The 26,118-nt window shown below is 39.0% G+C and overlaps 1 protein-coding gene across 9 annotated transcripts in view; it reads left to right on the plus strand.

Annotated features, from left to right (window-relative positions):
* AUTS2 (activator of transcription and developmental regulator AUTS2) overlaps positions 1 to 26,118 on the plus strand; it is a 1,208,197-nt gene that overhangs the window by 358,966 nt on the left and 823,113 nt on the right. Inside the window, exon 1 of one of the 9 annotated variants that reach the window (XM_025274749.3) lies at positions 3,841 to 5,397. The exons of the other annotated variants lie outside the window; for them this stretch is intronic. Within the exon in view, the coding sequence (XP_025130534.1) occupies positions 5,350 to 5,397 (48 nt within the window). The 5' untranslated portion in view covers positions 3,841 to 5,349. Of the gene's footprint in view, positions 1 to 3,840; positions 5,398 to 26,118 lie in introns of those variants that run through there. 9 annotated transcript variants of the gene reach the window in all.

Genomic DNA, 26,118 nt, shown 5'->3' on the forward strand with positions numbered 1-26,118 from the left:
TATTTTAATTTTCATAGGAATCATCATTTGAAGTTAGGTTTGGTTACCTTCAGTTTACAGATGAAGAACTTGAGGTTGAGAGAGATAAGTGACTAGTTTGCAGTTATACCCAGCACTTAGCATGTCCAGGACTGGAACTGAAATCCTTTTGTCTCCAAAGCTCTTGCCTGTATCCACTGCCTTCCACATTGTACTTTCTCCCATAAAGTAGGTTTTGCTCCCTCCCTCCATCAGTTTTAGGCCTTCCCCTCTTTTAAGAGACTTTAAAAAAACACAGGCAAAAGTCTACCCCTTGAATTGAGCTTCATCTCTTCCTTGGGCTTCCCTGGTGGCTCTGCAGTAAAGAATCCACCTGCCATGCAGAAGATGCAGATTTGATCCTTGGGTTGGAAAGATCCCCTCGAGAAAGAAAGTCTTACCCACTCCAAAGTTCTTGCCTGGGAAATCCCATGGACAGAGGAGCCTAGCCGGCTACAGTCCATGAGATTGCAACAGTTGGACATGACTTAGCAACTAAACCACAACCACCTCACCTTCCATTAAGCAGTAACCTGTATTCTTGCAAATGTTAGGTATTTGGTGGATAAATTAAATAGTTTTATTTTATCATCCCTTGATTCTTAGAGAATTTATAGTTACTAATTCTGTCGCATGGTTGCATTGTGTTATGTGAGCTATGTAACAGTCTTCCCGGTTTTCTCAGGGGTGGCCCTGCATGCAGTAGGATGATGCTCGACAAAGGAGCCAGGGCACCTCATAGATCCAGCTCGGCTACAGCCAGGTGTGAGACCTTGGTGACGTCACTTTACCTTTCTGAGTTTCATTGATTTCATCCGTGTAGTGTTTACTTCAGGTAGTTTCTCAGCTTGGGAGATGCAATGTCTGTCAGGATACAGGTGCTGCACTCCTGTGTGCACATGATTTTTTGGTCTTTCTGAAAGGGATGGTTAATAGAAATTCATTAAAAAACATTGTGTGTGTGTGCTCATTGTGCTAAGTCACTTCAGTTGTGTTCAACTCTTTGTGACTCTGTGGACTATAGCCCACCAGACTACTCTGTCCAGGGGACTCTCCAGGCAAGAATACTGGAGTGTGTTGCTGTACCCGCCTCTAGGGGATCTTCCCAATCCAGGTATCGAACCTGCGTCTCTTTATGTCTCCTACATTGGCAGGTGGGTTCTTTTAGTGTCACCTGGGAAGCCCTGTGCATTGTTCAATTGGTAATTCTTTCTTAAAAAAAAAGAATCAATTTTTGGCTTTACTAGGTCCTCATTGCTGTGAATGGGGCTTTCTCTGGTTGTGGTGAGCAGAGGCTACTCTTCATTGCTGTGCATGGGCTTCTCACTGCAGGGGCTTCTCCTGTTGTGGAGCATCGGCTCTAGGGTGCATGCGCTTCAGTAGGTGGTGGCACACGGGCTCAGCTGCCCCTTGACACGTGACGTCTTCCTGGACCAGGGATAGAACCTGTGTTCCCTGAATTGGCAGGTAGATTGTTAACCATTGGACCACCAGGGAATCTCCATATTATTAAATTCTTACATTTTGTTTTTCTTCAATCAATGAATGCCTGCTAACAATTAAAACATGATCAAATGGGGAGTTTATTATTTCTTTTTACATAAAAAGAGACCCTTATGCTCAAAGTTAGACAGTATTTGTTTTCATGAACTTTTAAAGTCCTTTGCCAAAAAGAATGAATATTCACTAAGGCCAGGAGTCTTATAACTTGGTTATGCAAATAACTTTTTGGAATCCTTCATTATGTTACTTTTTCCCCGTTTCTTTGAGTGCTTGGATTTACAGTAAAGGGGGAAAAATCACAAGGAAAAAAATTAACCTTCAAAAAAATTCCCAGTCTTCCACCATCTGTCCCCAAAACAGAATGTTTTGCCAGCATGTCTGTAAGTAAAGTTGGTCAGTGGCCGCCCTGCCATCTTTCCCCTTCCCATTCCATCCTTCTGTGATGCTGCTCACTCTTCTGTCAGTCAGTCTACAAGCCCCTCCGGGCTCACTTCTTTCCTTTCTCAGCCTGCATTACGTATGTAATCCCCTCACCACCCCTCTTACCAGCACCCTCAGTTCCTTGAAGGTCTATCCTTCTGCCCATTTCCACTCAGGAGCATGTCAGCTGTCTGGCCTCTTGAGAGTCTGTGTTCCACTTGAGAGAATTAAAACTCTGGGTGTTGTTATATAGATCAATGGGCCTCGGCAGCTGTTGGCTTCTTCAGTATTGCCCATCAATGCATTTACTGAGTTCAGTTTCTTTCACCCCTTGGTGGAAGTTCCAAACTCTCCCCGCTCAAAGCTGAAGGATATCAAACATTTAGCAAGAGCGTACTATTTTAGAGAGAATGTACTAAGGACTTTCCATGCATTGTTTCATCTCCACTCTTGCCATGTGACCCAAGTTCTAAGTTCTCCTTCCTCCATCCTATCCGACAGTACTGACTTAGCATCAGCTCTGCTGATTCTCTATGCCAAACCACAGGCTGTCACTTGCTCTCAGGAGACCTTCAGTTTAGAAGGAGATGCAGAAGAGTAAGTATGCAAGAAGATTGTATGATAAATGCCAAGAGGCGGTAAGTTCAGTATATTATAGATGTGCCCAAGGCAAACTCAGGCTGAGGATAAGGAAAGCTGGAGGAAGTGACAGCTTAAGTACCAGTCTGAAGGATGAAAGAATTTGATGTAGGTGATGTGACTATATGTGCTTAGTTGCTCAGTCATGTCCAACTTTTTGGCAACACCACTGACTGTCCGCCAGGATTCTCTGTCCATGGGGATTCTCCATGCAGGAATACTGGAGTGGGTTGCCATGCCCTCCTCCAGGGAATCTTTCCAACCCAGGGATCAAACCCAGGTCTCCAGCATTGCATGCGGATTCTTTACCATCTGAGCCACCAAAGACATAAGGGGTGTTCTAGAAAGAAGAGCTGCTGAATACTAGAAAGATTCAGGAATTTGAAAGAGGCCAGTAAGAATAGAGTCCTTTTTTCCTCGGAGGAAATAGAAGCCTTCAGGTACGAACTTCATTTACATCATCTCGCACCTCCTAAGTGGTTTATACCCTTACTTAATAATTCAAATTAGAATCCACAGAGATCCTTTATTGTACATGAATCTTAGAGGATAAGTTTTGACACACTTGTTGTCAATTTTAACATCAAGTTTTATTCTGGACTTACACAGCTGCTCTGCTGGAATAGTATTAGAATGTTAGAGTGTGTGTAGTAGAAAAAACTTCTTCAAAAATATGGGAAGATTTATAATTATTGTGATGTAACTATAGAGTGTTTCAGGAGGGCTTTTCAGTGGTGTGAAAGTGTTAATCGAACATTTTGTCTGACTCTTTGTGACCCCATGGACTATATGCTGCCAGGCTCCTCTGTCCATAGAATTTTCCAAGCAGGAATAGTGGAGTAGGTAGTCATTCCCTTCTCCAGTGGTAATCACTCCTATTATTTTGAAAACTAAAATGAAGCTACTGCTTAGCCCAGTGGTGTATAATAGCAGGTTAAAAAATGAAAGCATATCCCCTTTCCATAAAGATATGTTGTTGTTTAGTCGCTAAGTCGCGTCTGACTTTTTGTGACCCCATGGACTGCAGTGTGTCTGGCCTCCCTGTGCTTCACTATCTCCCTGAGTTTGCTCAAACTCACGCCCATTGAGTTGGTGATGCCATCCAATCATCTCATCCTTTGTCGCCCCTTTCTCCTGCCCTCAATCTTTCCCAGCATTAGGGTCTTTTCTAGTGAGGTGGCTCTTTGCATCAGGCAGCCAAAGTATTGGAGCTTCAGCATTAGTCCTTTCAATGAATATTCTGGGTTGATTTCCTTTAGGATTGACTGGTTTCATCATCTTGCAGTCCAAGGAACTCTCAGGAGTCTTCTCCAGCACTATAGTTCAAAAGCATCATTTCTTTGGTGCTCAGAAGATATGTAGTAAATGATATTTAGGTCTCAGCCAACATTGTACCCTCAAAAACCTTGACTGTGGAAAATCTTGACAAGCCTCAAAAGAAGGGTCTGTAGGGATGAAGTGCAGATAGCCTTTTGTAGTTTAGAGAATCCTGTAGAGTTTATTTTAAAATCCAGATTAATCTTAATTATTTTGTATTTAATAAATATTATCAATTGTTATCACTTGGGGTAGAGATCCCAGTAGGGGTATGGAGAATAGGGACGAGGGCCACACCATATTATTAATATTTTGAGAATCACTCTTTTCCATGTGCCTGATTGCCTGACTACGGCGATGCACAGGTGTCTCCCCTTCACATATGCTAAAGCCATGTGCCTGCGTTTCACTTCTCTTTCTCCATTCCATCTCTGGCATCTTGTAAAGTCAGCACCATCATTCTATTTCACAGCTTTTCTTGAAATCTTGAAAAGTTTAACTAGTTAATAGTAGTGAAACAAAAATAAAAAACACTGTCTTTAACATTTATTTCTGTGAGGGAAAGGAATGTATGTATAAGTGCCAATCATTTTACCAAGCTGTTAGTTCTTAAGGCTGAATACCAGGAGCTGTTTTGGCAGCTAGTATATTAGAAGTAAGAGGGAATGGCAAGAGAAAGCTGTTCCAGTTTCTCTTTCTCTGACTACACAGGATTGAAAGATGTTGTTTCAGCTGGAGAATTTAAAACCGGTTCTTACTCACTTTTTGCTAAAAGAGACTGGGCTGTTTTTAGTGTTGTAATCTTCTGTAGGCATGGAGAAGGGTCACCACCTGATCTTGTTAAGGAGATCATGAGGTTAAAGCTGTGGCAGGGTCCTTTCTCTAAACTCTGGCTCTTGTCAGAATAATGTTTGGCCAGGTGTTAATCTGTGTCCCGAGGGGAAGTTCTGGAATTCGTTATTCATCCCTGGGGGTAGGGGTAGGAAAAGGAGTTGCCCTTCTGGGAGGGGACTGGGGCTAGGACCTGCCTCCTGCCTTTACTGACATGTGCCATTTGTGATGAAGCGGCTGAAGCCCATTTGAGGAGTTCTCCTGTCAGCCTGCCAAGAGAGCAACCCAGAGGGAGAGAGAGAGGAGGGAGAGGCAGACAGCTCAGCAAGGCAGTCCTGGAGTGCAGTTTCCGGAGCGAGCTTGCACCGCGCTGTAGGCGCCAAGGGAAGGTGTATAGGAACATTAGGCGGAAGGAGGCCAGATTAATAGTGCGTTTTCCTGTGCCTTTGCCTTCAGCCCCTCCTTTGAATACATGTCATCGTTTGGAAAACTCAGCATCTGGAAGAAGCCTTTGCTGAAAAGCAGCTTTTTCTTCAGCAGTCTGTTTTTGTTTTTTCTGTTCCTCTTTTTATTTTTATTTTTTTCCCATCTCCTTTTCCTCTGAGAGCAGGAGGTGAGACAATGATCAAGTCAAGCTGGTTCTATGTTAAGTTCAAGTATGCAGAGAAGGTAAGTCAATATGTTTTCTCTTCCCAAGGGAAACCTGTCACCTCCCTCCAGGCTTCTCATGTTGTTGAGCTCCTCTGGCTATTCAGGGAAGCAGATGAACCCAGAAGCTTTATTTGTGAACGCGTGTTCTCTGCTTTAATGATTCCTGGATGAAATGCAGGCTCTATACTTGCTGTCTGACCTTGCCACTGACCAAGAGGAAGGAGTCTTCACATTCCCTTCCAGAGGCATTATTTACTGTTTAAAGAAGAAAAATGATGAAACTGTAGTAACAGGAAAGACAGGCTATACTTCTTTAGATTGAATAGAGAATTTTCAAGAGGAGTATTTGCTATGAAACTTGATGCATTTTTGCCTCTGAAAGAAATTGACAGACCCTTCCTGTTACCTGAATGTTTGCTTAGTCAGAAGTTTTTATTTGTATTTTTTCTTTCAGTTAAGTGACTTTGCTCAGAGAAAGCATCCCCATCATTTTGGCTGTTGATGAGATTATCTTTTTAGTCTATTTTGAGGGGTTATATTTTAGGGAGGCAGTGAACTTTGGCTGCATCTGAGATTTCAGTATTACAGTACACTGTTTTAATATGTCATGACTAGACTTTGAGGAAAGAAGTATGTACTTCCTAACACATCTAAACTTACCTGAAGCTGTTGGCCATCATTTTGGTTCTACATCTGTATATATCACTTCTGTTGGGAATTTATTGGGTTAGTAATGAGGTTTCCAGGGGCATCCTAAAATGCCTCCCTTTTGTAATCCTTCTTTCTTTGCTTTGTTTGTTGAAAACACTGACTGTAGAATTAAGCTGAGACCCTAGAGAATGGAATCATGATATGGCAAGATGGAAAATTATGATGGTTTTTGTCATAATATTTATGATTGCATTTACATACGCATATTGAAAAATTCTTCCATTTTTCTAGTTTAATTGACATTAGTACACTTTGGGCTGTGTTTCTCCACATTGTTATTTTCTGTGTAGGTTTGTTTCTGCTGTGTTTTTGTGACAATGAAATTACTTGTTCTTTACCCATAGTCAAAGTATAGGATTTTTATTTAAGAAATTCATTTCCCATTTTAGACATATTTGCATTGTTAACTATTAAAGCTGTTATGACTGAAATACTATCTTTGTGCATAGAGTCAGGACAGTTTGTCATTGTGATTTGGGGGTTAGTTTTTTCCTCACTAGATTACTTTCCTTTGAGCAGCCCATTACCTATTGTTTGTTGTTGTGAATTTTGATTAATTAAAAGTGTACTCTACCTCCATAACCTTTCCTTTGACCTTAAATGTCCTGCCATAGAAACCTGAAGCTCAGAGGTAAGGAGTGAAAGAAAACTAACGTTAAAAGCTGGAAAATATTTCAAGAAATGATCTTCATATAAAAGAAAAGGAGGACATTACATTAATTGCTTTATTTGAATAACTACCTTACTATTCCTGTAGCAACAAACCAAGGACGGAGTGCATTCATATACCACGGCATGCGTGTAATGTTAAACTAAATAATCTAAGACTCCATAGCTAATTGAAGGATATCCTGTTTATATTAGAATAGGGGGAATAAGAGAAACAGAAAAATCTCAGTCTTGTTTTTAGCCTGCTTATTGATGCTCTCGATTTCTGTGATTCTCAACAGAAATTCTGTTCTTTTGTTCCTTCACGATGATTTATTTTTTAAACTCACATTTTTTTTCCAGAATTCAAAATGAGTTTAGTTTCATTTGGAGAGATGAAAGACTTTAGTGTAAACCCAGGGACAGAGATGCTTAAAACCAAATTGCAACAATTCTTTTTTGTATTCTTCCTAAAAGCCATTCTTTTAAAGGGTTATTAATTTTGAATTTCCTCCAGTATTTTAAAAAGGCAAAAAAAGAAAAAGTTCATTTTCAAATACTGACCACATAAATTGATATAAACTTTTAATTATTGGATAGATAAAAAACATTACAGAGTATTTTTGATGGCCAGCCATTTCATTGTTTTATATTTAGGAAAATTATTGAATCAGTCTTAAGTAGTGAGCAAGAAAAACTAAGAAATTCCAGTATACATCACCAAAAACATGGGCACAGAAAAACATTTCTTTATGATAATTAGGATTCTGACCCCTTTTCAAAATTGAAAATACATGTATAGTAACACAAACATCTTTTTAGCTACCACTGCATGCACATGCCCACTTCTGTTTTTCCATTTAAATTATTATTTTTTTAATTGGAGAAAAATTGCTTTCCAGTGTTGTGTTGGTTTCTGCTGTACAACAACGCAAATCAGTCATAATTATACATATATCCCCTCCCTCTTGAGCCTCCCTCCCTTCTCCTGTCCCACCCTTCTAGGTCATCACAGAGCAGCAGGCTTGGTTCCCCTGTGTTATATAAGCAGCTTCTCACCAGCTATCTATTATTCACATGAAAGTTTATATACATCGATGCTACTGTTTGTCTAAATTATTTTTGAGTAATCTCTTTCTTAAATTTGGTCAATACTGGGCTATCATTCCTTCTGAAATATTGCTTGCTTGAATTATGTTCATCCTACTCCTTGCCTCCTTCTCCTTCTATACATTCTCTTAGAATATTTACTATTTTCATACATTTTGCTATGTTTAATAACTGATTATTCCAAAACCTATTTTACTAGTCTAATCTCTTTCCCCAGAGGCATATATTTCATTGACCAGTTAGACATCTGCCTTCAAGTTCAACAGAAACCTCAGATGAAGCATCTCTAAAATGCAAAAAAGCAGTTAAATTTCCTCTTCCACAACCAAACGTTATCTTCTTCCCATTTACTACCATATCTTGCTGGTCATCTGTGTTCAAGGGCCCATCTTAGATCTGTTTTAGATCTCCCAGCTGGCTTATTAGAGGAGTCTCCTGGCTTATCTCCAAGATGTTCATGATGCCTTCTAGTGCACTAAGACATGTCTAGAGTGATCTTGTTAAAAGGTCAGCCTGTGTCCCTTAACCCCTTTCTTGTTAATGACTGTCCTCTCCCATTGAAGAATCCTCACTTGATGTCCTTCAGCAATGCTAGCATTGGCCTGTATATACATAATATATTTTATTGTAATAATTTACTCCAGAGTCTATGTCCTCTATACCATAAGACCCTAGAGTACTGAACTATGTTGTCAATTTTTTTGTATCTGTTAATTCCAACACATAACAGGTGCTCATTTATTCCCTAAATGTATTAAGTGAAGCTGTGACGTTTCTGGGGAGTCTAGCAAACATGAGTTTGATTTCTGCATCTACCATTTACTAGTAGTATATGATCTTGGGCAACATATAGAAACTTGATAAAAGTATTTTTTCATCTATTCAATTGGGAGAAGTATCACCTAATATACTTTTTAAAAAGTAAACTTTTTGAGATAATAGTAGATTCATATGCAGTTGTAAAAAATAATACAGAGTGATACCATGTGCCTTTTAAGTAGTTTTTCCAATGATAACACTTTATGAAACTGTTGTACAATGTCACAACCAGAATATTAATGATAATATAGTCAAGGTATTGAACAATTCCATCACCAAGAGGATTGTTCTTGGTCTTTCATAGGCACAACACTTGGCCTGCCCCCATACCCCTAGTCATTAACTCCTAGCAACCAATATTTTTTTCTCCAATTTTTAAGTTTTGATATTTCATGAATATTATATAAATGGAATCATATACTATGTAACGTTTGGGGGATTATCTTTTTTTCACTCGACGTGATTCTCTGGATATTCCTTCAAGTTGTTCTGTGTTGTTCCTTCTGTTTCTGAGTAGTAGTACTCCAAGGAATGGACACACCACTGCTCATTTAATCATTTTCCTATTGAGGGATGTCTGCGCTGCTCCCAGGTTTTTTTCTAATACAAATAGAACGGCTGTGAACATTTGTCTACATAACTTCTGTGTATGTTTGGGGTGTAGACATCAGTTTTCTGTAGGGTAAATGCTAAGAAATGCAATTCTTGAGTAGTATGTTTAATTTTTAAGAGGCTACCAGAACTGGCTTTCACTGTTTCTCTATCATTATACATTCTCTTCAGGGCAGTAGTGTGAGTTGCCTGTTTTCTCTGCATCTTCAACAGCATTTGGTGGTTTACTGGCTTTTATTTTAGCCATCCTATTGGTGTGTAATGATCTCTCACTGTGGTTTTAATTTTCATTTTTATAATAACTAATCATGTCAGATGTCCTTTTGTTTACTTCTTGGTCATCTGAGTATCTTCTTTTGTTAAATATATCTTCCTCATTAAATATCTTTTGCCTATTTTTTAACTAGATTTCTGAGTTTTACTGCTGAGTTTTTAAAGTTCTTAATGTATTCTAGATGCTAATCCATTATTGGATATGAGGTTTAAAATCTTTTTTTCTAATTCTTAAAGTCTTCTACAGAACAAAAAAATTTTAATTTTGGTACAGTCCAATTTATGGATTTTTTTTCTCATTGTATGGCTTCCTCTTTGTGTTAAATCTAAGAATTTTTTTTGCTTTTTGATATGTTGTATTATTTTCATTTTAATTCAGTTTAATGTATTTTTCCCCCCTTGAGACTTCTTATTTGATACATGAATTGTTTAGTGGTGTGTGGTTTCGTTTCCAAATGTCTGGACATTTTTCTGTTGCCTTTGTTATCCTTTCCTAGTTTGATTCCAGTGTGATCTGAGAACACACTTTGTAGGGTTTGAATTCTTGTACATTTGCTGAGGTTTGTTTACTGACCCATGGTGTGGATCTGTTTCAGTATGGTTTACTTGAGCACTGGAAAAGAATGTGTATTCTGTTTTAAGTAGAATGTTCTGCCGTGTCAAGTAGACCTTGTGATTAATGTTGAGTTCATCTCTGTATGTGATTTTCTGTTTAGTTGTTCTATCAGTTGTTGAGAAAGGGTTGGTTGAGGGCTTTGATTATAATCGTGGTTTGACTTCTTCCTTTCAGTTCTGTCAGTTTCTGCTTCATATATTTTCAGGTCTACTTAGGATTATTATGTTTTCTCGGTATGAAAAGTGAAAGTGAAGTCGCTCAGTTGTGTATGACTCTTTGCTACCCCATGTACTGTAGCCTATCAGGCTCCTCCATCCATGGGATTTTCCAGGCAAGAGTGCTGGAGTGGATTGCCATTTCCTTCTCCAGGGGATCTTCCCGATTCAGGAATCGAACCCAGGTCTCCTGCATTGCAGGCAGATGCTTTACCGTCTGAGCCACATCATGTGGCTTCCGTCTCTGTCCCTGGCAATTCTATGTGTTTTAACATCTATTTTATCTGATATTAATATATCACTATTGTTTCCTTTTTGGCAAATGTTTTTATGATAGATCCTTTCATATTTTTACTTTCTGTGTTGTATATACTTAAGTTTGATATTTAAAGAAACTCTTTAGATAGCATTGTAGTTGGATCATGTTTTTTAATGCACTGTACTAATTTGTCATTTAATTGGGATATTTCAAGTTTCATTTCCTTGTAATTATTAATGTATAAGGCATAAGTGTGCCAATTTTTTGTTTAATGTTTTTATTTTTTAATTTTTTTCCCCTTCCTTTTTCTGTCAATTATATCCTGGAATTTTCTCAGATTTCATTTTGATTTATCTATAATGTTTTTAAGTATTTATCTTTGTACAGCTTTTTAGTGGTTGTTTTTAGTGGTTGTTCTAGATACTGCAGTATGTATACATCACAGTCCACTGTGGTCAGGTTTTTGTCAACTCGAGTGAACTGTCAAAATATACAGTTCTGTTGAAAGTGTTGAAAATATACTCCCCCATTTATATTATAATTATCTTAAATAGTTCCTCTAACATGCATTTAGAACCATCTCAAGACAGTTGTAATATTTGCTTTAACCATCAGTCACGATTTGGGAAACTCAAGAGGAGAAAGTATATTTCTTTTGCTCTTTCCGTTGTTCTTTTTCCCCTTTCTGGTAGTTAAAATTATTTTATCATTTCCTATTTTTTTTTTTTTTAAGAAGAGAACTTCCTTTATACCTAAAGATAGGTACAGCAACACATTTTCTTAGTTTTCTTTAATTTGAGAATGTCTTTAGTATGCAGTTCTTCCTCAGGAATATTGTTACTTGCTATCCAGTTCTGGCTTGACATTCTTTTCAGCCATCAAATGTATCTTGAATCTTTTTCCTGGCCTATAGAGTTTCTTATGAGAAATTCACTGTCCTTCTTTCCTCTGTAAGTCATGTGTTGTTTCTGGCTATTTCCAGAATTTTTCTGTGTCTTTAGTTTTCAAACCTTTTACTGTGATGGGTCTTGGTGTGGTATAGCTTCGGGCTTATTCTGCTACTTGAATCTATAGTTTTGTGCCTTTTGCCAAACTGTGCAAGTTTTACCATGTACTTTTTATTTTTTTAGCCCTTTCTCCTTCCATCCTCAGATGCTGTGAACTGAATTCTTAGAACTTTTGTTTCAATCCCACAGCTCCCTGATACTCTGTGTTTGTTTGTTTGTTTTTTTCTTTTTTCCCCATTAGTCTATATTTTCTCTTTTGTTTAGACTTAGTAATTTCAATTTTTTTTATCTTGAGATTCTCTAATTCTTTCCTGTCTTACCTATACCTGATATTGAGCTCATCCATCCAAGTTTTTGGGGTTTTTTATTAAAAAATATTTTATGATGGTAAAAAGCATATTATATAAAATTTACCATCCTCACCATTGTGTAAGTGTACAGTTCAGTAGTGTTGAGTATATTCACATTGTTGTTTCTTAACTTGCAAACCTGAAATTCCACCCCCCGCCTTCATTGCTATTCTATCAAGATCTAGATCCATAAAAAACACTGTCTTTACAATATTTTTCTTTTGCCATGAAGTTTTGACAGTGCATTTTGGTAACAAGATTAGAATTATTAATATTGGCTTCAGTGAAAAATAGTTAAGTACTTTAGCCAGAAAGACCATAATGTAGGAAACAATAGATTTTCTTCTTGAAATATTCAGTTACAATTGAGGTATTGAATTAGGAGGAGAGAATGAGATATTTTTTTTTTCCTTTAGTAAGAAGTGTTCCTCTTAACAGCTGCTCTGAACAATAAGTATTGTTTGACCATATTTGCCAGCCTTGCTCATAACCTTATACAATATCTGTCTAATAAGCTTAAAGTATGTACTCTCAGTCTTTAACTTCAGTTTATTTGAAATTTATTTACACAGTATGTTTGGAAATTTATGTAGTCATGATGACTGTACCTTATTAATATTTTATAGACTTTTATCTCAGTAAACTTTTGTTAGAGTGAAGCAATGAATTTGTGTCACAAAACCATTTGGAAACTTGAGAAGACACATAGGCTATGGAGCATTCTCACTTGAAAGACCTTAGAATTTGAACCAGACAGAACCTGTCTCCTCTGCCCTTGTTTGTTGTTGCTAGAGGAAAACCTGTTGTTTGACATGAGAAGAACTTGATGTTTACACCAGGTTACACTGTAAATTTTTTTCCATCGTTAGAGTGGACTGAGTTTAATGGAAAGACTATTCATAGATGCTTAAGGATGAGCAACTGCTCAAAAGTTCCAAGGGCTTCCTTTCCAGTGGAAGGATTTCAATTATAGTCGTTTTCTTTGAATAAGTATAAGGAGGTAAGTAGAACCCATTTCAAATGTTAAATTTGAAGACTGTGTTATTTCTGGTGTGCTTTGGAAATAAAAGATGCAGCTAATCTAAATCAAAAGCCTCATTCCAGATTATTTGATGAGTAGGACTATAGCTAGCAATTGAGCCACTTGGAATTCAAGTGTATATGGTACATCAAATGTGACTTTCATTAGGCAGTTTTGCCCTTGAGTGGCACCTAGTGCAAGTAAGCTGCCTCTTCAGCAGGCGCCCACAGCTCCCTGTTGACAGGCTTTGTGCTTTTACTGTTGTATCAGAAGATGGATTGAAGAAGGATATGGACTCATATTGGCTTTATTTTTCAGATGATACTTTTGCTTTGTTTTTGCACTGTTTTAGAGTATTTGGAGTAGCCATATGTATAGAGCGGTTGTTTACTGTATGCTTTTTGCATGAATAAATGAAAGTGAATTTATGAATTTGGCTTCCTAAATCAGAGGGTTTTGCTACACACAATGAAACTAAGTTTCTCTCCAGCTCCTTCTTCCCCAAGGTAACCCCCCACCCCAATTTTTTAAACTTACTGACTCCTCTGCTTTTCTAGAATGTGATTATGTATACTTAGAGTAGTTGAAGGATGTCATAATATTATAGAAAGTGTAGGATAGATCAGTTTTACATAGGGAGGACTGAAGAGCTTCCCTGAAATTATGAAAGTGATGTTTCAACCTCTGAAACTGATGGATCTTACCCATGGATCTTTGTGAGGAAGGGTATTTAAATCCCATTCATTTTACTTGTTAGGCCAAAGTAAATCAGCTTACACATTTTGTTCTTTGGTAGAATACATATTCCTGAGATCATCAGTCCCATAGTGCAGTTACAAAACAGAAACTGCTAAAGCTTGAAACCATTAAAAGAAAAAAGTGTATACTTTAACACATTATTTTATGGTAAGACAAGACTTCCTCTAACAAATCTTTTTATATAGATCCTTGTTTGCATTGGCTGCACATTGGAACCACTGGGGGAGCTTTGGAAAAAAAAAAACATTGAAGTCCAGGTATCAACCCTAGAGATTCTAATTAAATTGATCTGAAGTTTTTAAAAAGTGAGTTTTTAAAAAGATCCTCAGGAGTTTTAAATGTTCAGTGAGAGCTGTTTGAGAATGGTTCCACTGATTTGCGTTCCAATTCTTCTTCCTTGAATAAACCACATCCATAATGCATTGACCACAATTGTCTATGAGGGTTTTCTAAAACTGTTGAAATAACTTAGACATATGTGAGTAATCTTGAGTGCAAACTCCTTTTTGGTTCCTCCTCCTAGTCTTTAGGATTGTCTCACATTTAATTCCAGAACAGTTTTTTTTTTTCTTTTTTTAAGGAGCCCCCCTTTACTGTGTTCAGCTTAATTTTTAAAATATTTAGTTATTTATTAATATTTATTTACTTTTGGCTGTGCTGGGTCTTCGTCGCTGTGCAAGCTTTTCTCTATTTGCAGCGAGTGGGGACTACTCACTAGTTGTGGTACACAGGCTTCTCATTGGGATGGCTTCTCTAGTCGTGGAGCACAGGCTCTAGGCACATGGGTTTCAGTCGTTGCAGGGCGTGGCCTCGGTGGTTGTGGTTCCCTGGCTCTAGAGCACAGGCTCAACAGTTGTGGTGCACGGGCTTGGCTGCTGTGCAGCCTGTGAGATCCTCCTGGACCAGGGATTGAACCCATGTCTCCTGCACTGGCAGGCGGAATCTTCACCACTGAGCAACCAGGGAAGTCCCCAGCTTAGTTTTTATGGAAGTAATATCTCACTTTCCTTTTACCCTCACTGTTTTACATGATATGTAGTTAAATACTGGCTATAACTATTGGAAACAGGTATGGAAACAAACTGTTTACTCTTTGTGTATAATGTATTGGTGCCTTCTAAAGCGGCATTCATTGGCTATGAATCATTCAATATGTTTCACAAAGGAAATGAGGACCATCAGTTGATTTGGCTTGTCAGTTGAATAGAAGTCACTTAAAAGAGCATTTATTATAAAAGATATATGGTTGGCCTGATATTAGGTCAATTAATAGTCACCTAAAATCAGGTGATATATATTTCATTTTTATTCTGTAAGTAAGTATGGATTTTCTTCCTTATTTCGTATTTAATTTTTTACTCAAGACTTCGGGTTAATTAACATCTAATGTTAGTACTTAATGCACATAGATATGATCAATATAATCGCTTTTATCTCATGAGTGAGTACTGTTTATTGCCTGTGATTTTTATATTCCATTACAGCCATCTAAATGGTACTCATCATGGTCTTTATTACCCATCATCAATGCTTGAGAGTTGTGAAGTCAGTCTGGTCTTTGAGTGTCACAAGTCTTGAAATACTTCAAATTTGTGTATAAATCGTGGAAAAACTTAAAAGAATAAAATGCAAGCATTAATAAATGGCATCTCCTTCTAACAAGATACACTGGGAGTCATTAGAGCATGAGTGGGCCCCTGATGGGCTGTGTGAGATTGGTCAGAGCCATCATGATACGCGTCCTCCAGTTCTTCCCATTTGAAATGTGCACATAGTGAGTTGTTTATTCTGCATTGTTTATGGTGGTAGCATTTGCACTTACCGTCTTTTTCTTTCATTTATAAAGCTAATCCTGAGTTTCTATTTTTGCTTAGCTATTTGTTCACATTAATCTGGTTTGTATCTGTTTGTGTTGTTTTGTTCTGAGATCAGATGTTCCTTGAGGACAAGAAATCTAGTCTTCCTGGAGTATATGTGTCTGTGGCATAGAACAAAGTTTTAGGAATATATTGCCTGAATTTAATTTATTGAATTGGTCTATGGATGTTTGGCCTGTCTCTGTGCAGGGAAGAATACCAGACTTCATGAGAACTGGTCCCAAGAACATTTTTATTTGCTTTCTTTCTTGGGCAGGAAATAAATGGTGTAAAAGCAGCTAAGAGCAAGTAACCTTGGTCTGTGCTTTTTCCTTCTGACTGCTCTGTTAGATTATCTTTCAGGAAAGCTGAGTAAGCTTAGCACAGTGAATACTAAAGGGAATGCATGGCTCCCCTCTCATGGGACTTAAGTAGTGTTTAACACCACCATGAAATCCTCAGCTGTGGCTTTCTCTAGCGTAGAATTTGTCTAAGAAAGATTACAAGAACAAGGAAGGCTTTGTGTGCTATGTTTTCGGGTGGTTTTTTTCCCTTTTCTTTTCCTTTCTTTTCCCTCTTTTGCTCCAGGGCATCCATAAAAACATGTATGTTTTTTGTATTTTATTTGGGCCTCTGGAGTGTGCATGTTATTTATGTGTGAGCCTGAGAGAAAAATAAAAGACAGAAGCAAGGCCATGTTTACCAGTGGGAGTCATCACCCACAGGTAAAATGAAGAAAAATTACATGAATGAGTTTGTTTCTCTTCAGCCTCTTTTACCACTCAGGGAACCAAACAAGCTGTCAGAGAGAAAACATGGGTCTTGGCATGTGATAACCCAGCAGCCTGGCCATTTACTTAACCAGTGGAAGACTCAGTTTTGCCCTGTCCTTGACAAGATGAAAGCCTTCAGAGAGAATTAGATGGGGTATAATTTGGGGACATACTCAGAATCTTTCTTGGTATAATGTTCGAGGACTTTATCATAGTGACTGTCATCCAACAAGAAACAAGGGAAGACTTTACTGTTTAATGACAAGGAAAGACTGTTTGAATTTTGGAGCTGAAAAGCAATGTAGTCCAACCCCTGGAGTCTGCAGAAGGGCAGTAAGCCTAGAATCCTGCTTAGTGGCTGGAAGTGTAGACTGTAGTTGGAAACCAATGGTGTAACTGGACTTGAACCTTTTCTTTCATTCATTACCAACTTTCCTTTCCTTTTGTTAGGAAAAAGCCATTATAATCCTAACATTGGCATAAGTTTTAGTTTTTGCTTGTGCCTTTCCCTGTGTGCCCTTATTTACTTCTATAATTATTTCTACATGCTTTTATATTGTCCTTTTTGCACTTATCCACACCTCATTCTTTCTCATGTTTCTATGTAGTATTTGTCACAGTTCCTTTGGGTTTTCATTATAACTTGCCAATTTATTCCCTTGTTGAGAACTTACATGGAGTCAGTTTTTTTTTGGCATGAAGGAAAAATCCATAGAAAATGATGTGGTGGATGTAGCTTTACATTCTCATTTTCAAATTGTTGAAGTTCCTGAGAGTGACTTCATTACAGTGATAGGAAGCATGCTATAGCCCTCTAGAATCTGAAGGAGTGTGCCCTGCACTGCATGTATGCAAAGAGTATATGAATGTGCATGGAAAAAAAAAAAAGCCTTCACTTTGTAGGTCAAAGAGCTAATGAGTCTTATTGTAGGATTTTGTGTTTTCTGTCAAATTGCCACTTCTATTAAGGAAGATAAAAGCATTTACATGAGTATTGCCAACATCTGCTGAATCATCCAAAAAGCAAGAGAGTTCCAGAAAAACATCTATTTCTGCTTTATTGACTATGCCAAAGCCTTTCACTGTGTGGATCACAATAAACTGTGGAAAATTCTGAAAGAGATGGCAATACCAGACCACCTGACCTGCCTCTTTTTTTTTTTTTTTTTAAATTTATTTTATTTTTAAACTTAACATTTGAATCAGTTCTAATGAGGTGGATGAAACTGGAGCCTATTATACAGAGTGAAGTAAGCCAGAAAGAAAAACACCAATATGGTATACTAACGCATATATATGGAATTTAGAAAGATGGTAACAATAACCCTGTGTACGAGACAGCAAAAGAGACACTGATGTATAGAACAGTCTTATGGACTCTGTGGGAGAGGGAGAGGGTGGGAAGATTTGGGAGAATGGCATTGAAACATGTAAAATATCATGTATGAAATGAGTTGCCAGGCCAGGTTCGATGCACGATACTGGATGCTTGGGGCTGGTGCACTGGGTTGACCTGCCTCTTAAGAAACCTATATGCAGGTCAGGAAGCAACAGTTAGAACTGGACATGGAACAACAGACTGGTTCCAAATAGGAAAAGGAGTACGTCAAGGCTGTATATTGTTACCCTGCTTATTTAACTTATATGCAGAGTACCTCATGAGAAACGCTGGGCTGGAAGAAGCACAAGCTGGAATCAAGATTGCCGGGAGAAATATCAATAACCTCAGATATGCAGATGACACCACCCTTATGGCAGAAAGTGAAGAGGAACTCAAAAGCCTCTTGATGAAAGTGAAAGTGGAGAGTGAAAACGTTGGCTTAAAGCTCAACATTCAGAAAAGGAAGATCATGACATCCGGTCCCATCACTTCATGGCAAATAGATAGGGAAACAGTGGCTGACTTTATTTTTCTGGGCTCCAAAATCACTCCAGATGGTGATTGCAGCCATGAAATTAAAAGGCGCTTACTCCTTGGAGGGAAAGCTATGACCAACCCAGACAGAATATTAGAAAGCAGAGACATTACTTTGCCAACAAAGGTCCATGTCACATGTCAGCATTGTGAGATCATTACTGCACCAAAATCTGAAGGTGATTATGGACACTAGTTAGTGACATCAAATTTTGGGAAAGATTTTACTGGCATTTTTCTTAAGAGGAAAAACTAATGACGTACTAAAAGTTAAGCTATTTCTCATTCAGCCATATGTCTGAAGCCATTCAGAAGGTTCCCAAGTACATTTTTTTCCAGCTTTACTGAGGTATCATTGATAAGTAAAATCGTATATACTTAAAAGTGTGCAGTGTGATGATTTGATATATGTTCGCATTGTGAAATGGTTACCACAATCAAGTTAACACATACATCTCCTCACACAATTATGTGTGTGTGTATGAGAGATGGGAAGCTTGATATGCTTAATATCCACTCTTAGCAAATTTCATATGTACAGTAGTGCTGCGAACTGCAGTCACTCTGCTGTACATTAGATCCTCAAAACTTCCTTACCATATAACAAAGATTAAACCCTTTGACCAACATTTCCTCCAGCCTCCAGCCCTTGGCAGCCACCATTGTACTTTCTTTTTCTTCAAATTTGACTTTTAAAAAAATTTCACATGTACGGATAGCATGCAATGTTTGTCTTTCTCTAGCTTATTTCACATAGCATAATGCCCTTCACATTCATTCATTTTGTTGCAAATAATAGGATTTTCTCCTTTTTTAGGGTTGGAAAATATTTCTTTCTTGAGCCATTGCTTGTTAGTAGTATGTTGCTTATTTCCACATGTGTGTGAATTCTCCAGGTTTCTAATGTTAATTTTTTCCTATTTTCTATTATGGTCAGCAAGGATACTTGATATGATTTTAATCTTCATAATCTTATTAAGACCAGTGTTGTTCCCTATAATAAAATCTGTTCTTTAGAAAGTTCCATGTGCTCATGGAATGTGTATTCTGTGCTGTTGGATGGAACGTTTTATATATGTCTGGTAGGCTCCTTTGGTCTAAAGTCCAATATTTCCATATTTTCTTTCAGGATGAATTTTCTCTTATTAAAAGTAGGACATTTAACTCTCCCACTATTATGTTGCTGTATTTTTACTGCCTTCAGATCTGTTAATATTTGTTTACTATATTTATTTACTCCCATGTTGGGTGCATATATATTTACAATAGTTATGTCTTTCTGGTGAATTGTACCCTGTATCATTATATAATAACCTTCTTCAGTTCAGTTCAGTTCAGTCACTTAGTTGTGTCCGACTCTTTGCAACCCCATGAATCGCAGCACGCCATGCCTCCCTGTCCATCACCAACTCCCGGAGTTCACTCAGACTCATGTCCATTGAGTCGGTGATGCCATCCAGCCATCTCATCCTCTGTCGTCCCCTTCTCCTCCTGCCCCCCATCCCTCCCAGCATCAGGATCTTTTCCAATGAGTCAACTCTTCGCATGAGGTGGCCAAAGTACTGGAGTTTCAGCTTTAGCATCATTCCTTCCAAAGAACACCCAGGACTGATCTCCTTCAGAATGGACTGGTTAATCCTTCTTAATCTTGTCACAGTTTTACATTTAAAGTCTATTTTGTCTGATGTTAAGTATAGCTATGGCTGGCTGCTTTCTTTTTGTTGCCATTTGCATGGGATATCTTTTCTTATACCCTTACTTTTAGCTTATGTGTGTCCTTAAAACCAAAGTGAGTTTCTTCCTGGCAGCATGTAGTCGTGCCTTGTTTTTTATTTACTCATCTGCTTATGTGGTTTTGATTGGGAAATGTAAACAGTTTTAGTTTTAAAGTAATTATAAGGTAAAGATTTGCTATTGCCATCTTGTTAATTGTTTTCTGACAGTTTGGTAGTTCCATTGTTTCTTTCTTCTCTTACTGTTTTCCGTTGTCATTTCATAGTTTTCTATAGTGGTATGCTTTGATTCCTTTGTTTTTGTCTTTTGTGTATCTCCTTTAGGTTTTTGCTTTGGGGTTACCATGCATACATGCTAGGTCGCCTCAGTTGTGTCCAACTTTGTGCAACCCTGTGAACTGCAGCCTTTCAGGCTCCTCTGTCCATGGGATTCTCCAGGCAAGAATATTGGAGTGGGTTGCCATACCCTCCTCCAAGCGATCTTCCTGACCCAGGGATCGATCCCGGGCCTCTTACATCTACCTGCATTGGTAGGCATAGGATTAGGATTCTTTACTACTGGCACCACTTGGGAAGCCCACATGACAGTCTGTTTAAAGCTGGTGGCAACTTAACTTTGATTGCATACAGAATTTTTACCCATTTATTCTTCCCCTGGGTGCCTGTGTCTCTCAAAAGATTTGGGAAGCTTTCAGCCATGATTTCTTTAAATAAACTTTCTACCCCTTTCCCTATCTGTCTGTTCCTTTGGGGACTGCCATAATGAGAATAATGTTCATTTGGGGGTATCCCATGACCCTTTTAGGATTTCTTTACTCTTTTTCATTCCCTTTTCTCCTCTGGACAGTTTGAAATGACTTGTCTTTGAGTTCACATTTTTCTGTTGATCAGGTCTGCTTTTGATGCTCTCTATTGTGGTTTTCCTTCAGCGAATTCTTCAGCTCCAGAAGTTCATTTTGGCTCTTTTTTTTTTTTTTTTTTTAAATTTCTGTATTTCTGTTGAACTTCCTCATTTTTCCCATGTTCCCCCCCCACCCCCCCTGATTTCATATAGGTGTCTATCTGTATTACCTGAAATCATTGCGCTTCCTTAAAATAATTATTTTTTAATTCTTCTCTGCAAATTCACAATCTCCATTTCAGGGATGTCACTGGGATATTATGGTGTTCGTTTGGTAGTTATGTTTCCTTGATTTTGTTTTGTGTGTGTGTGTATGTGTGTTTTGTGTTTGAAGCAAGCAAAAGTGTGTTGTTGATCTTTGTACATTTGGTGGAGCAATTGCCTCTTCCAGTTCTTATGGATTGGTTTGGTAGGGAAGTGTCTTCACCTGTGAGAGTGTGTTTGGGCACTTGCTGAGTGGGGATGTGTGGTGGTTCTGACTCTGGGGAAAGCCCAGTGGTGTAATTCTTTTGAAGCTCTGTCAGCTGAGGCAAGCATTGGGGAAGACATTAGTGGTCTTCATTGGCCAAGGCTGTGGGTACCTGTGGTATCAGTGAGTTCTTTTGGGGTGTTCAGTGGTGGAGTGTCTTGAGGAGCTCCTCTCCTCTCTCTTTCTTCGAGGGCAGACCAGCCCTCTCTGTGCCAGGTTCAGCTTGCAGGTGCTTCTGTGGCAGACCTGGTGCTAGTGTCTAATGAAGAAGCCATGGTGCCAGCTTCTGCAACACATACATTTTCTGAACCACTGCACCTCAAGGGTCCGGGGAACTGCTAGCACAGAGCGGTGGTGGCTCTGGTGCCCGAGATGTGGATATACGTGGCCTGGCTGTGGAGCTCGGGTTTGAAGTGTGGTTCCACGCGAAGCCCCTGAAACTCTACGGTTGGAGGCGTGTGTGGTAGTAGTGGAGGCACCTTCACGTGAGCCTGGGGAAGTGTAACAGCAGCTCCTTCTGGGAGGTGAACAGCGTTGCCTCCCTCTCTGGGGATCTGCTGCTGTGGTGGAGGCTGTTGAAGTCTTCAGCATTAAAGGCTGCCAGTGATTTTTGCAGAGCTGGCCACTGGGGACCATGGTGACACCTTTTGTGTGCGTGATACTCATGGCTCTCGCTTTTCTTTTTTGTTCCCAGCTGTCTCTTGATATCTCAGCCAAGTGCATCTCCCCAGCTATCCTTTCTGTGCAGTTTCTCATTGTTTTTTGCTCCTCTGTGTTCCTAATTGGATTCTTGGGCTCTCTAAAGACTACTTTTGTTCATGAATAGCTGTGTAATTTGGGTGGGGGGAGGTGTAGGGTGACCAAGGCTAGTATCTCTTACTCCATTTTGCTGTTGTGACTCCCCCAGATACATTCGGAGCATGTGCGGTGTGCTGTTTCCCTCTTGTTCAGTCTTGTCTGTGTCCTTAAACAGAGGTGAAGACCAGATCTAGTAGCTGTTTACTTCGTTTCTTACACTGCCTACACAGGGCTGTGATTGTGTACTTCTGCCTCTTATTAGTCCTGGAAATATAATTGAAGGCGTAAACAAGGGGGTTGAGGCATATGATTCACTGATTTTCATCGTGGTGATGGTTTTATCGTTCTGCACATGTTGGCCAATATGATAAACCTTTTAGAAACATCCATTACAGTTCAGCATTGTCCTGTCCAGAATCTTCTAGGACTCCTCATTTCAGTCAGAATACAATCTCAGCACTTGGTCATGACTTCTGAAGTCATGAGTGACCCCTGCCCACTTTCATGGCCCCTAACCCACTAGACCTTGAGTCTGTCATCAGCCATCTGTAGTTCCTTAGCCTGTTCACATGGCCCAGGTTTCTCTGCCACATATTCTCATGTGGTGGCTTTTATCTTCCCCCTTAGATCTCAGTTCAGACCTTAACTCTTCAGTGTCATCTTCTCCATCACCTGTCCTTGTTTGCCCCTTTGCTTCTTTTTCATTATGTGATTTTCCCTGTGAATTCCTTAATATTACTTAGAACCATCTGAAATGATCCTCTTTGAAAATGCATTTACTTTAGGACTTTTTGTTTATTTCTTATTGAAGGTTGCAGTTCAGTGATAGCAGGACCTTTAGGATGTTATTCACTGTTAACATCCTCAGCACAGAGTATGTTTCCTGGCTACAGTGAGTGCAGTAAATCAGCATTTGTTAGATGAATGTGTAAATGGACCAAACAAGCCCCTTTTGTATGACAGGTGTTAAATTAGCAATGAAAAAATTAAATTAGATTTGCTTCCTGCAAATAATGTTTTCCATAACCTGGAATTGTTAGTTGCAATTCTGTGTGGAAATCCACAGTCAAGCTTATTTGGAAAAAAATAATCCCAGTGCCTTCTTCCTTCCCACCACTGTGGCTGTTCATGGCAATAAAGCCAGTTTTCAGGTCAGAACCTTATCGGTTTTGGCCAAAGGCCATTGCAAACTTTCCAGTATTTCTAAGGGTCTCCAGACTGTCCTCCTTGACTAGGACTGTGCTTCTTTCTTGAAGAACTAAGTTTTCTGTAAGGCGCAGTAAATATTCATTTATATTAACATTATTATTTTGTATGTGTTCTGAAAGATTATCCACATTGGCTGTGAGGACTCAGTTATTAGTGGAATAAGTCATATTCCTTTCAATTCTTAGTGTAAATTTTCTGATGCACTGCCATGCTTGAGATTCTAATTTAAACATGGGAAACAAATTAACACATTATTAACTAGAGACATATTAACGCCATAGGTGTTAGATTCTGCAAAAATCCCCTGGTCAGTAATGTGTTAGGGCCTCCCTGGTGGCTAGGTGGTAAAGAACCCACCTGCCGATGAGGGAGACTCGGGTTCAGTCCTTGGGTTGGGAAGATCACCTGGAGAAGGAAATGGCAACCCACTCCAGTATTCTTGTCTGAGAAATCCCATTTAACAGGCTACAGTCCATGGGCTTGCGAAAGAGTCTGAAACAATGACTAAACGAGATAATGTGGTAATTATTTGATTAATTTTGTGTTACCTCTGACTCAAATACTGGTAACCCTTTCCCAGTCTTAAAAACAAAATATTCTTTTGGATATAATGACTTATGTCTTTGAGTTGTAATGGCAGTATGTTTGACAGTCAGAATTGGGTGTATAATGTCTGGAGAGTTTTGCAGAGGCGGCTTTTGGACTATGTGCCTATGGTCTCAGAGACAATACTGAGATGAAAAGACTTGAGGATTTTAAGTCTATAAAATTTTAAAGCCATTCCTTATCCCACCATTATATCCCTCAGATGGATTAAACATTTTACAGCTATTTATAAAAGAGTAATTTGACACTGTAATTCAGTTCACAGGACAATCATAGAACATTGGATCTGTAACTGTGTTAAACTAGATAAAATGAACAGGTGCAAGGAGGGCTGTTCTAGATTAAAGGAGGCTACAGAGACATGACAATCAGGAAAGCAGAGTGTGAGCTTTGAGCAAATCCTTGGTTGAGGAAATGCTATAAAGGTCATTTGGGGACAACTAGGAAAATTTAGAAATTGGACTGTATTAGATGGTAGTACTGGATAAATATTAAACTCTTGAGAATGTTAATGATACTGTAGTAATAGAGGAGAATGTCCTGGATCTCCAATTCAGGAGATGTCCTGGATGTCCTGAAATAAAGGGATAAGTTTGAAGCTGTTTTCAGGTGTTTCAACAACATTGTGTGTATGTGTGGGTGTAGATGGTGTAGAGTGGGGAGAGAAGGAAAGGGGAGATGGGAAAGGAGGGAAGGAGGCAAAGGGTGGGCACAACTAACAAAATGTTAATTAGCAATATTGTGACAGTTAAGTTCAGTCGCTCTGCTAAGTCGCTTCAGTTGTGTCTGACTCTGTGCGACCTCATAGACGGCAGCCCGCCAGGCTCCCCCGTCCCTGGGATTCTCCAGGCAAGAACACTGGATTGAGTTGCCATTTCCTTCTCGAATGCATGAAAGTGAAAAGTGAAAGTGAAGTCCCGCAGTCGAGTGCGACTCTTCGCGACCTCATGGACTACAGCCTACCAGGCTCCTCCGTCCATGGGATTTTCCAGGCAAGAGTACTGGAGTGGGGTGCCATTGCCTTCTCCGTTCAGTCACTCAGTCGCGTCCAACTCTTTGCAACCCCATGGACTGCAGGACGCTAGGCTTCCCTGTCCATCACCACCTCCTGGAGCTTGCTCAGATTCATGTCCATCCAGTCGGTGATGCCATCCAACCATCTCATCCTCTGTTGTTCCCTTCTCCTCCTGCCTTCAATCTTTCCCAGCATCAGGATCTTTTCTAATGAGTCAGTTCTTTGCATCGGGTGGCCAAAGTATTGGAGTTTCAGCTACAACATCAGTCCTTCCAATGAATATTCAGGACTGATTTCCTTTAGGATGGACTGGTTGGATCTTCTTGCAGTCCAAGGGACTCTCAAGAGTCTTCTCCAACACCACAGTTCAAAAGCATCAGTTCTTCAGTGCTCAGCTTTCTTCATAGTCCAATTCTCACATCCATACATGAGTACTGGAAAAACCATAGCTCTGACTAGACAGACCTTTGTTGGCAAGGTAATGTCTCTGCTTTTTAATATGCTGTCTAGGTTGGTCATAACTTTCCTTCCAAGGAGTAAGCGTCTTTTAATTTCATGGCTGCAGTCACCATCTGCTGTGATTTTGGAGCCCCCCAAAATAAAGTTGGACACTGTTTGCATTATTTCCCCATTTATTTGCCATAAAGTGATGGGACCGGATGCCATGATCTTAGTTTTCTGATTGTTGAGTTTTAAGCCAACTTTTCACTCTCCTCTTTCACTTTCATCAAGAGGCTCTTAAGTTCTTCTTCACTTTCTGCTGTAAAGGTGGTGTCATCTGTGTATCTGAGGTTATCGATACTTCTCCTGACAATTGTGATTCCAGCTTGTGTTTCATCCAGTCCAGCATTTCTCATGATGTACACTGCATATAAGTTAAATAAGCAGGATGACAATATATAGTCTTGATGTACTCGTTTCCCAATTTGAACCAGTCTGTTGTTCCATGTCCAGTTGAATACTGCAATTGGTGAATCTGAGCAAAGAATATATGGGCATTCGTTGCACTCTTTTTTTAACTTCTCTGTGGATTTAAATATTTTCACAATAGAGATTTAGGGAAA

The sequence above is a fragment of the Bubalus bubalis genome, chromosome 24 (assembly GCF_019923935.1).
Source record: "Bubalus bubalis isolate 160015118507 breed Murrah chromosome 24, NDDB_SH_1, whole genome shotgun sequence".
Lineage (NCBI taxonomy): Eukaryota > Metazoa > Chordata > Mammalia > Artiodactyla > Bovidae > Bubalus > Bubalus bubalis.